Consider the following 12,552-nt stretch of genomic DNA (forward strand, 5'->3'; position numbering starts at 1 on the left):
TTACATCTATTTGTTATATTATAGTGACATAATCTATATATAACATTAGCTAATTCCTGTAATAACCAATAAATGCCCCTTATTTATGTGAATGGAACATGTGAAAACAATATAATATGGGCTTTATCGATTGTTACCATGGTTTCTGACGGTGCTCTCGTCCGACGGGATGGAGTAGAGCGACACGCCGCTCCTCCACCACACGCTCTAGTGTGGACCATCAATATGCACCTGTCACTCTTCCTTCAGTCGTCCCTGCCGCAAAATCGCCAGTGTGTACGTGGGCCTTTATTGCGCTCCTTCGCTAGAATTCATTTTGGATGTTGAGGTTCTATTGTGTTTTATGGGTGTGATTGAGAGGACTCCTTCCTCATTAAAACACCCAGGAATTGTGGGACGTATAGCAACCTTGGACATGCTACCACTTGATTTACCTCGCCTGGCGTCTCTCACAAAATACCACTCGAGTTTCGATGCGTTAACGATGCGATCGGCTCCGTTGAAACACTCTCGCGTTATAGCGGCTTTGTTTGCGTGGTGATTTATTGGATTGAAGATGGGTTGGGTTTTTTTGCCAGTCGGAAAAATTATTGACTGAGTCTTGACACGAGGAGTCTGACAATGTGTTTCCATTTTCTTTCATTCAACCTTCATTTAAACCCTAGGGACACAGCGGTATCCCTCATTTACAGTGACATCAAGTATACAATTAAACAAGATGGAATAAGTAATCACAGCACGATAAATACGGGAAACAAGAAACTGGAAAAGCAGACTAAAAGTAATTACAAAATGACGTACACTTGTTGTTATTAATCAAAGATTTTAATTAATACATCTATTACATCTAATTGTCCAAAGGTTGGAAGAATATCAATCTTTAAAGTGCATTGAAGGGTATGGAGCACTAAAGGAGAAGGCAGTTGTTAGAACAAGCTCAGGGAACCTTAAGAATAAGCAAATCACTTGAGCGAGTTTGATAGAAACCAGAGTTCCAATCCAACATAGTTGTAATGTAAGGGTGTTGCTTACCAACAAGAGCTTTGAAACCAATACTAATGTTCATTACGCCTGTCTGCAAGAGAGGGCCAACCAACCTTAACATACATAAAACAATGGTGAGTGTCTGGCTATCACCAGTAATACATTTGAGAGCAGAATTTGTAATAATATTTATTTATTTATTAAGGCTGTCAAAGTTAACGAGTTAACGCAAAATTACTATTATATATATTTTTTCATTCAATCTTTATTTATACTTGATATTACACTGAGTAATTAAACTCATTTACAGTGCCGTCGAGATGTTACATACACAAGTGTCACAGTGTGTTCATAAATATAAAGATATCAGAATAATTAAGAGCACATTTCAAAATACATTAAAAAAAATCTTTTTAAAAGAATTAAATAGCTAAAAATGAAAACAGAGGTAATAATTGGTCATTAAGGTTCTAAACCGACCCATAGACACTAGAGCAGTGGTCACCAACCCATCGATCACGATCGACTGGTAGATCTTTGAGACTTTCCCTGTAGATCTTTCCCTGAAAAAAAAATATATATATATATTTGTTTAGATCTTTCCCTGAGAGTCCACATTACAGTTCTACTTTTGTTTTGATGTGAAAAGTGATGCTGCATAAGATGACTGCACTTAGCACTGACTGAGAAAGTACATATGTTCTACTTTGACAAACATATTTACAATTAGCATTTTATAATGTTAATAATATGAGAGTCCACATTACAGTTCTACTTTTGTTTTGATGTGAAAAGTGATGCTGCATAAGATGACTGCACTTAGGACTGACTGAGAAAGTACACATTACAGTTCTACTTTATAAAATGCTAATTGTAAATATGTTTGTCAATGTTAATAATATGAGAAAGTCCACATTACAGTTCTACTTTTGTTTTGATGTGAAAAGTGATGCTGCACTGTGTGAGCTGTGCAGCTCAGCATAATTTATTAATTTCCCCAAGGGGATTAATAAAGTATCTATCTATCTATCTATCTATCTATCTATCTATCTATCTATCTATCTATCTATCTATCTATCTATCTATCTATCTATCTATCTATCTATCTATCTATCTATCTATCTATCTATCTATCTATCTATCTATCTATCTATCTATCTATCTATCTATCTATCTATCTATCTATCTATCTATCTATCTAAGATGACTCCACTTAGCACTGACTGAGAAAGTACATATTACAGTTCTACTTTGACGTTTTAATGTTGGACCAAAGCATTGCATGTAATTAGAATACAGGCAAATAAAAGTCATTTAGTTTAAAGTACAATCTTGGCTGTCTTTTTCTCTCAACGCTTCAATAGGTAGATCTTGCCTTCACCAAACAAATAAAAAGTGATCTTGGGCTTAAAAAGGTTGGTGACCACTGCACTAGAGTGTCTAATTTCAGTGTTTCCTGCAGGGTATTCCATGATGTAGGGGCAAAAAAGCCAAAAGCAGAAGTTCAGTACAAACTCTAGGCACTCTAAGTGTAAGCCAAACACTGGATCGTGTACGACAGGGTCCAGTGGTCCATTCCAATAAAGAACTAATATAATTTGGACAATCTCTAATTATGGCTTTATAAATAAAAAGATTGCAATGCAACTTACGTCTCTCTGCCAGAGAGGCCCACCGACCTTATTATATAGGATACAATGGTGAGTACCATAACTATCACCGGTGATAAATCTAATGGCTGAATGATAAACAGAGTCTAAGGGCTTAAGAATGGAAGCCGCTGCATGTCTATAAATCCAAACATCTCCGTAATCCAAAACAGATAACACTTCTTCAACAACTCTCTTTCTGCTAATCATAGGGAAGTTGGCTCTATTTCTATACAAAAAGCCAATATTTTTCCGTAATTTACTGGCGAGAACGCCCACATGATATTTAGATGTAAGTCCTTCATCAATCCAAATACCAAGGTATTTGTATTCTAAAACTCTCTCGATATCAGAACTGTTCAGAGTCGATATATGCAAGTCACTATAAACAATATTTTTGGCTTTGGAAAACAACATGAATTTAGTTTTACTGGCATTAAGCACCAATTTTTTTTTAACTGCACAATTTTTTTTTACGCGAGATTAACGGGCTGTTCGATATTCTCATTGATACTATGTTTGTTTCTGACTCAAAGTGTGTGTGTGTGAGAGAGAGGGGTGTGAGAGAGATGAGGAAGGGGCAAGAGAGAAAGGAGCTGGGAGCAGAGTGTGTGTGTGTGTGTGAGAGAGAGAGAGAGAGAGAGAGAGAGGGTGGGGGGGGGGGGTGAGTCCCCAGCCCTTGTGTGGTGAATGTAACAAGTTCCTAACTTTTTCCTTCCCCTATTATTTCATTCAAGTTATTTTGTGCATCACCCTGTTTGTTTTGAATTTGATGCACATTTTCAATGCATGAGGGTCATCCTTTTGTGTTAAATGGCTGCTTAAATGAAAAATGGGATGAATAGTTCAAGTGTAAAGTTCAACACACTACTGTGTTAGTAATCATTACTATGTAATGTTACAGTTAGTAAATTGGATATGGCGATCTGTTATTTTTTTGTTGGGCTTTTATAAAATTTCATGATTTCAGCATTTTGTTTTACAATGCAATTTGCACATCTTAGTTACTTGAAGATTCTGGACAGTATTTCTCATTGTGGCAATAAATAAACATGCATTTTTTTGCATAAAGCAAGCATTGTCTACTCTCTTGTTGATAAGAGTATTAAAACTTGAAAAATATCAGTTTAAGGTAGATTTAGAACAGATACAAAATATGCGATTTATTTGCAATTAATCACGATTAACTATGGACAATCATGCAATTAATCAGATTACATATTTTAATAGATTGACAGCCTTAATATTTATACATACATCTGATTAGCACTACACTCATTAGTACTCATTTGTATATTTTGTACCCAGTTTAATCACCTGTACATTGTATATTGCTGTTGCACCTTACTGTTACATTTGCACTCTGGTTTGATGTCAAATCTTTTTCCGTTGTGCTGTATAATGACAATACATTTTAATCTAATCTAATCTAATATTTGTAAGCACCCAGAGTAAGTCCAGCTCTTCAAGAATGTTATGTGAATATACCCCAAAGTGTCGTTGAATGGTTCAAATAAAGTCTGGATTGTAACGTTAATAGGAAACGATGGGGTTAGCAACTCATGTGCTGCAGGAACTGGCTCCCTAACAACCTGTGCTCCGCTGCGTACCATCCGGTCCTGGAAACATCTTAATCACACTGCGTCGTTTGAGGTCAATATGAGCAAGTTCTCATCGTGTCCTCCTATTTCTAGTTCATTAGACTAGCACTGCCTGGAACAGCGGCATGGAACAAATAATAATTATCTGTAAAAGCATTGAATCTCAATATGCTAATTATTATTTATATCCTTCCCAAGTGCCAGCATTAATTTGCACCTCAATTACCCGGTAGTGTTTAAGAATAGACTCACAGAATGAATTTACTGTAGTCCCACGTGTGATTTAAGCTTGGTCTCTTCCAAAAACACAGAGGTAGGTTTTCACTCCTCTCCCCATCACGCCTACTTCAACTTGGGTTGTGTTTTAGTTGGCACCCGCCCCCCCCCCCCCCCCCCCCCCCCCCCCTCCTTGTGTCTCTCCCACGTTCTTGGTCAGACACCTGTCCTCAATGTCCCCCAGAAAGAAGCCAAGGCAGCAGATGGTGGGAATGGTGAGGTCGTGGAGACCAGAGGCCAGTGTTCCTGTAATTTGGTTTTCCACACACAGCCCAACTGTTTAGTCTGACCCAGAGCTGCCCCCCTCCGCCCCCCCCCCCCCCCCCCCCCCACCCTTCCTTCGCCCACCCAATAATTCACAACAATCCCAGACTTCTTCCTTGTTGGGGACAGACAGCCGTAGTGCTGGGTGTGTGTGGCGGTGAATGACCTCCAAAACAAGTCTTTTTCCACATGTGCTTTTGTTGAATGTTCCATTCTTCTTTCTTTCTTTCTTTCTTTCTTTCTTTCTTTCTTTCTTCTTTCTTTCTTTCTTTCTTTCTTTCTTTCTTTCTTTCTTTCTTTCTTTCTTTCTTTCTTTCTTTCTTCTCTTTCTTTCTTTCTTTCTTTCTTTCTTTCTCTTTCTTTCTTTCTTTCTTTCTTTTCTTCTCTTTCCTTCTTCTTTCTTTCTGTGTGTCTCTCTTTCTGTGTGTCTCTCTTTCTCTGTGTGTGTGTGTGTGTGTGTCTTTCTGCCTGCCTGTCTGTGTGTGTGTCTTTCTGTCTGTGTGTGTGTTTGTCTTTCTGCCTGTCCTGTCTGTGTGTGTCTTTCTTTCTGTCTGTGTGTGTCTGCCTGTATGTCTCTCTCTCTCTCTCTCTCTCTCTCTCTCTCTGTGTCTCTCTCTCTCTCTGTCTCTCTCTCTGTCTCTGTCTCTCTCTCTCTCTCCTGTTTGGTCAGGTACAACCCTGGATGAATTTGGGACTGCGCGCCGGTGTGCGGTTGTACGAGGTTTCATCGACGCCCTCACGCGGGGCGGGCCGGGGGAACACCTCGCCCCATTGAGATGCATTCCCATGACCCAATGAGGTACCTGAGGCTCTATGATGTATTCATCTCTGATGTGGTCACCCTGTCAAATTTCAAAAGAAAAGTTGCTATCTATCTTTAAAGGTCCCCTCCACTCCAAAATCTTTTTGGACTGCTCTCGAGGCACGACCTCGACTATACAGATTGTTGTGTGTGCAGAACTTGTCACCAGACGGGGGGGTGTTCTCTGTAATCCTGGGAACCTATCATGGTCGCTATTTTCCCAGCTGGACACATTGTCCAGGAAATGCTAACTGATAACTGCTATCTGCACAAAAGCAATTATTTCTTCCAGTGGATCGCTCTTAGTTGCAACAATATTGTGTGAGCTGAGAAGTGTTGTGTTTGGGTGGACCGTTGAGGTGGAAAAAGAGAAAGTTAATCTGCTTGGGCGAAGACGTCATAGATCCTTGCATTCCCAATGAGGGCAAAGCCACTCTCAGTAGTTTATTGAACATTTTTGGTGAAAAAAACGAATTGTTATTCAATATACAAAATGTTTAAAGTGGTAAAAACTAGTGTCGAGGGGATCTTTAACACTTTGAGTGCCACGCCGGGTTTTCCTTTTTACCCCCTTGATGCCACGGTCCACTTCAATGTTAACGTTAATATCGCCTAATCTATGTTTTAAATTATGGCTATGTGTCTAATCTGCCCGTCGCTTATCAAAGAATACTTTTACAGTCAGTGCTGTCAAGGCAGATTGGTTTTTTATCGCTTCATTTCCGTTTCAGAGCATTTTGAAAAGCACCCATTTTGAAATAAAAAACAGTTCAGTCTAGAGTCAGACCATTCTGTGATAATCGTCTTTTACTGGAATATTCCAGAACGTTGATATTCGTCGGCCTATTTATGAATCGTTTTCAAATAAACGCTAGATGATCAATATTATACGTGCACGCAAGCACATTCGCGCCGCGCACGGATAATCGCCGTGTTCATTTCCTCTTGGACTTTTACAGTGAAACCGAAAGAGCCCATTTCACAAAACAGCCTATATCTTCATCAAAATTAGTCTGATTATCCTAACACTGATAACATAGATTCCTTACCTGACATCAGATGGTATCCAACTGGTATATTCCAATTCCTGATCACCATTTGAAAAAATCGATAAGTGTATGGATCCAACGTGATACAGTAGTACACATGATTCCGCGGGGCTGAGAGGCTCCAGAATGAACTGTGGTAACCCCGGCTGGATCAGTGGACTGGAAAATGTGGAATACCGGATTTTTTCCCCCATCCATTTTCATTGAGTCCATTCCAAAATCCCTTATGTCATCTGGGAGACGATAGGGGGCGCTTTTTTCCACATATGATCGCCGGCGGCGCTCGGGTATACTCGGGTAGGCTCGCGTGATGCAATATGATTTCAGATCGCTAAAAAAAAAAAAAAAAATCAGAGAAATCTTGCGAGTGGCTTTCAACATAACTATCGGAAACCCGAGATATCTCGTGTGTGGCAGTGAAAGTGTTAATATAGCCATTTTATTGTTTACTTGTGAACATTAACTATTTCTCTGCCACGCAATAGCCTCATCCTTAGCAGCTGACGCCAGCACTGTAAACGGTGGTAGTCGCTCACCTTGTTTGCAGGGCTATAACTATTTAAATATTATAGCTATATAATGCAATACTATGGCCCATTCAACATCGAGTATCTATCGTTCAAGATGTGAAAAAGGAATATTTTTTCCATCCATACATTGTTGTTTTATCCCGTGGTGAATATAAGTATAGTTTAAGAGTGGTCTAGGATAATTCCTGGAAGGCTAGTAATAGGCTGCAACGCATATTATACTTAATCCATTGGCATTTGCAATCCCGTCTCATTACTTTTCTCAGAAATGTTCAAGTTGTCAAAAAACTTGACAACAGTAAACAGTATTTTTATGATCATATAGTTTACATAAGAGAAGAACATGACCATATGACTAGACAAGCTACGTCAGGCCATCTAATGGCACCTAAACCGAGTCTACAAATCTACTAAAATCTTCTGTGACTTACAGAGCTATAATGGAATGGAACTCATTGCCAAGCTACTTAGCTGAAATAGAATCCAAGGCTACCTTTAAGAGGAAGTTAAAGTGCCATCTGCTGATGAGCATGCACTGAGCCATTATGGCAAAGAGGTGAAAACCAGTTGACTGTTGGTTGTGTTTAAGTTGATGGCGGTGAGTGCTGCTCAGGAAGCACTATTTGTTTGATTTTAGTTATTTTAGTTATTTTCACGTTGGTTGTGTTTAAGTTGATGGCGGTGAGTGCTGCTCAGGAAGCACTATTTGTTTGATTTTAGTTATTTTAGTTATTTTATTTGAATGCTTTTTGCTGGTGGATATCTTGTACAATATCATTCTAACTGATGTTGATAGTGATGTACTGTAATTGATGATGTGACTGATGTTGATATTGATGTAATGTATTGATGTTGATGATGATGTAATGTATGTATTGATGTAATGTAATGTAATGTATTGAATGTTGTTGTACATTTGTGCGTGCCGGACCCCAGGAAGAATAGCTTTTGCCTAGTGCAAAAGCTAATGGGGATCCTAAATAAACATAAACATAAACATTTCGTCCCTATACACGCTACAATAAAAAATTAAAATGCATATGATCGGTATATTCGTTAGTACAACAGCATACGTTGATCAGAGCGATGGCTATGAGAACAATGGACAACCAGAGGCCAATGAGACTCCAAAAAGAATATTCCAATTATTTGATTGCCATCTGCTAGATCGTATGTCCATTTGGCCCACGCCATAACCCCCAAAAGCATAATGATTCTGGCGTCCCGAAGGCGATTCAATGCGATCGGGTGTACCCCTCGGTCCACGTTACTCGAAAACTCCACCGGAGGAATTTCAATGACGCACAGAGTCATACTTCCTTCAGAAAGTAAGTGCAACATCGGCCCCATACAACCAGGCGGCGGTATTGGACCGTTGCGATCTCAGACACATTGCCACCCAGTTCCACAGCACAGTAGGATGAATTATGAATGGAAATAGCGAATAAAATAAATAACAATCCAATAACGAGTATACTTGTTGTTGGCAGTATTCGATTGGCGGGCTATAACAAGTTAACTAGTTTTTGGCGGGAATGACTTAAAGGAGAGATATTATGTATATTTTCATCAATTAAATTTCATACAACTTCCTTGAATCTGTAATACATGTTTTTTGGCAAAACTATTCATATTTTGATAATAATCCACTGTTTAACACATTGGACGCCAGACCCGAGATAAATCGGGTTAACTCGCCATCGCTTGAGCGCCAAACCCGAGAAAAGTCGGGTTTTCATCGTTTTCTTTCTCATTTTTTCTATCCGATAAATATATCAGATTCATATCAGATTGTATTGCTTTTTGATATCATCATTTTGATATGATGTGATATTTTGATCTCATGATGTGATATTTTGGCCATATCACCCAGCCCTAAGTGAAAGTTTCAGCTGCCACCGTGGCCTATAGGGTGTCTGAATCTCTCCGACTCCCACCCTCCCCCAGCCACCTTCCCCTCTCCTCCTATCTGCCCGGGAGGCTAATGAGAGCTGTTCTCAGAATACCACCGCGCGGAACACACAAACACCTCCGCTTTAGAGGACGCGTCAGCAGTTCTGAGAACATCAAGTCCTTTCTCACCTCCCTGTACCCCCCGGCACCCCCCCCCCCCCCCCCGCCGACACCGCACACAAACAAACACGCAATCCTTTAAGTTAACCTCTGTCATGCCACCGTTATGCAACAATCAAGCAACGTGTTTGTGTGTGTGTGCGTGCGTGCGTGCGTGCGTGTGTGTGTGTGTGTTGGTGGTGAGTCTGTGTGTACGAGCGCAGTGAAACATGATGACCCTTGTTTTGATCTGGTGGTGCACTTGGTTCCACCGTTGTAAGGTTAGCCCGCAGTTGGCCCCTTCTGGGTGATGCTCGCGTTATGTCATCCAACCCCCGTCACCTCCCCTCCCCCAGGTATGTCGGGGACATGCTAGCCTGGCTGCACCAAGCCACCGCCTCTGAGAAGGAGCATCTGGAAGCACTGCTGAAACAAGTCTCCATGCAGGGTATGCCCCGTCCTGAACCCAGCACCCGCTTCTGCACGTCTGCCCTGTGTCTCCGCATCAGCTGGAGACACTAGTGACTTGAATTACTGATTAGGATGAATACGGGAAGGAACAGGAACACTGTGGCAAAAGAGAACACTGTGAGCTTCAGTTCATTCCTGAATCATTAATGATTCCTTCAAATGCAGTACAAAGTCAAATGAGAGTAAGGGCCCTTTCTCACTCACCCTATTCGTTTCTATTTCGTTCCGTTCTGCCCGTTCCGAGATCTGATGCGAACTCGCTCTGGGTTTTGTTTACGGTTTGCGTTTTGAGCTTGTAAGCTTGCCGTAGTCGATGATGTCACGCTCGAAATGTAAACACAGGAAGTGTTAACACGGAGACTGGAGAATGGATGTTGATATAAAGAAACAAATAACTAATAAATATGAAGTTATATTTGAACCTCTGTTGTCAAGCCTTGTCAATATAACCCACCCCCCTTTTCTCACGAATGGAACTCTGTTGTAGAGTCCGCTTTTGATCGTTTTGCAGGGTTAACAATAACGCTAAGCTAACGGCTAACGCTAACGTTACTACATGCAACATACTAGTAACATTGCTCGCATCGATTATATTGAATGTCATTGATCTACTGGTCGACCGAAAATGTAAACGGGAATGTCTTAACACGACTGCGGACTCTGGATGTTGATATAAAATGAACAAATTGCCAATAAATATGAAGTTATATTTGAACCTCTGTTGTCAAGCCTTGTCAATATAACCCACCCCATTTTATCACAAATGGATGGTGTTGTAGAGTCCGCTTTTGAGCGTTTTGAGCGATCTACTGGTCGACCACGGCCGACTGGTTGGGCACCACTGGTCTAATAGAAATAAATGCATTCGAACAAGAAAGTATAGTATACAGCAATGGCTAACGGCTAACGCTAGTTAGCTAGCCTGTTCAGAAGCTAACATTATCCCATCGCTTGTGGCAATTATATTGCATGTCATTGATCTACTGGTCGACCACGGCCGACTGGTTGGGCACCACTGGTCTAATAGAAATAAATGCATTCGAACAATGTATAGACATAGCAATGGCAAACAAAATGTATGACGTTATGTCAGCAGCACCAGGCGCCACGCCCGTGAAAAGGTACAAGCTCGCAAAGCCACACCCCCCGTTCTCCCGGGGCCGAAACCGAGACCACCTCTGCCAGCTGATCCCGTTCAGCGGGGGGTGAAACGAATCAGCGCCGTTTCGCACCCCAAAAGGGGGGAGTGTTCTCACGGTGATTCGATACAAAAGGCTGAGTGAGAAAGCCCCAGTCGTATTTCCTTTATTTACTGAGACAGTAGGAATGCTGAGAGGGAAACAGGAGACACGGCAGAGAAGGTTCTTTATTGAGACAGTAGGAAGGCTGAGAGTGAGACAGAGTAGGGGAGACACAGGGGAGAAGGTTCTTTATTGAGACAGTAGGAAAGCTGAGATGGAGACAGAGTAGGGGAGACACAGGAGAGAAGATTTTTTATTGAGACAGTAGGGCGGCTGAGAGGGAGACAAAGTAGGGGAGACACAGGAGCGAAGGTTCTTTATTGAAACAGTAGGAAGGCTGAGAGCGACACAGAGTAGGGGAGACACAGGGGAGAAGGTTCTTTATTGAGACAGTAGGAAAGCTGAGAGGGAGACAGAGTATGGGAGACACAGGAGAGAAGGTTCTTTATTGAGACAGTAGGACGGCTGAGAGGGAGACAGAGTAGGGGAGACACAGGAGCGAAGGTTCTTTATTGAGACAGTAGGAAGGTGAGAGGGAGACAGATTAGGGGAGACACAGGACAGACGGTTCTTTATCATGCAGTATAGAACTTGAACTTTAAACTTTAGTCTTTTTGACATGTGGGTTCCAAGTCATTCTTACCTTGATATAAAAATCAAGGCGCCCTTATTTCTTCATAACCTTTTACCGTCACTGAAAAATGTCAAAGTTATTTTCTGCCGATTCACTTTACTTTACACTTTATATATTTATTCAAATTATTAATCCTTCACTGCACTGTCTGGTCCTGTGTCTGTTGTTGCTGTTATGTGGGGGGAAAAGTATGAAAAAATGCATACACTGTAATGCCGCAACAATTACCAATGTGTTTACACATACTGTATGGCTTATTAAAGGAATCTGAATCTGAATTCACCACATAAATAAAATAAACCCCATATAAACCCACAAAGGTCACCACCACATCTGACTGACTGACTGAAATGGAAAATAAACGTACCTCAGATGTTAGCATGGCATCTTAGTCAGATGTGGTGGTGACCTTTCTTCAGTTTATGTCGCGTTTAAGTCACATTTCCAGATACACTGGAAGCCAATTGAATCGGCAGAAAATAATTACCAGTAAAACATTATGAAAAAAAGTAGGGAGCCTTGATTTTTGTATCTAGGCAAGAGCGACTTGGAACCCACATGTCAGAAAGACGGTCCTTTAAGTAGCCTTGACTTGTCTTCCACCAACCCTTTAGGTTTCCTGAATTTCCCCAAGGGGATCAATAAAGGAATATCTAATATCTTATCGTTATCTTATCTTAGGTGTGGAGGAGAACATGCAGGACGTGGTCGGCCACATCACAGAAGGAGTCTGCAGGCCACTGAAAGTGAGTGTTGAAATAGATCCAGATCCAATTCAGAGCCTGCGGCCAGCCGTGTACGTCTTGTACACTCTGGGGTTTTGTGTGAAAGCCATTCTTTTACCATGTACTGCTGCTCAAAAGTGTTACGTCTGCCCCCCCCCCCCCCCCCCCCCCAGGTCAGGATAGAGCAGGTGATCGTGGCTGAGCCAGGGGCTGTCCTACTTTACAAGCTCTCCAACCTGCTCAAGTTCTACCACCACACCATCAGGTACTGGAG

At 41.2% G+C, this 12,552-nt stretch overlaps 1 protein-coding gene across 1 annotated transcript in view; it reads left to right on the top strand.

The window, feature by feature from the left end:
• Window positions 1-12,552, top strand: part of cog6 (component of oligomeric golgi complex 6) — a 99,455-nt gene that overhangs the window by 42,788 nt on the left and 44,115 nt on the right. Inside the window, 6 exon segments of the mRNA XM_084324628.1 lie at window positions 5,445-5,448; window positions 5,450-5,525; window positions 5,528-5,573; window positions 9,564-9,655; window positions 12,235-12,299; window positions 12,452-12,543. Coding sequence (XP_084180754.1) covers window positions 5,445-5,448; window positions 5,450-5,525; window positions 5,528-5,573; window positions 9,564-9,655; window positions 12,235-12,299; window positions 12,452-12,543 — 375 coding nt within the window.

Source organism: Notolepis coatsorum (assembly GCF_963971535.1).
Source record: "Notolepis coatsorum genome assembly, chromosome: 1".
Lineage (NCBI taxonomy): Eukaryota > Metazoa > Chordata > Actinopteri > Aulopiformes > Paralepididae > Notolepis > Notolepis coatsorum.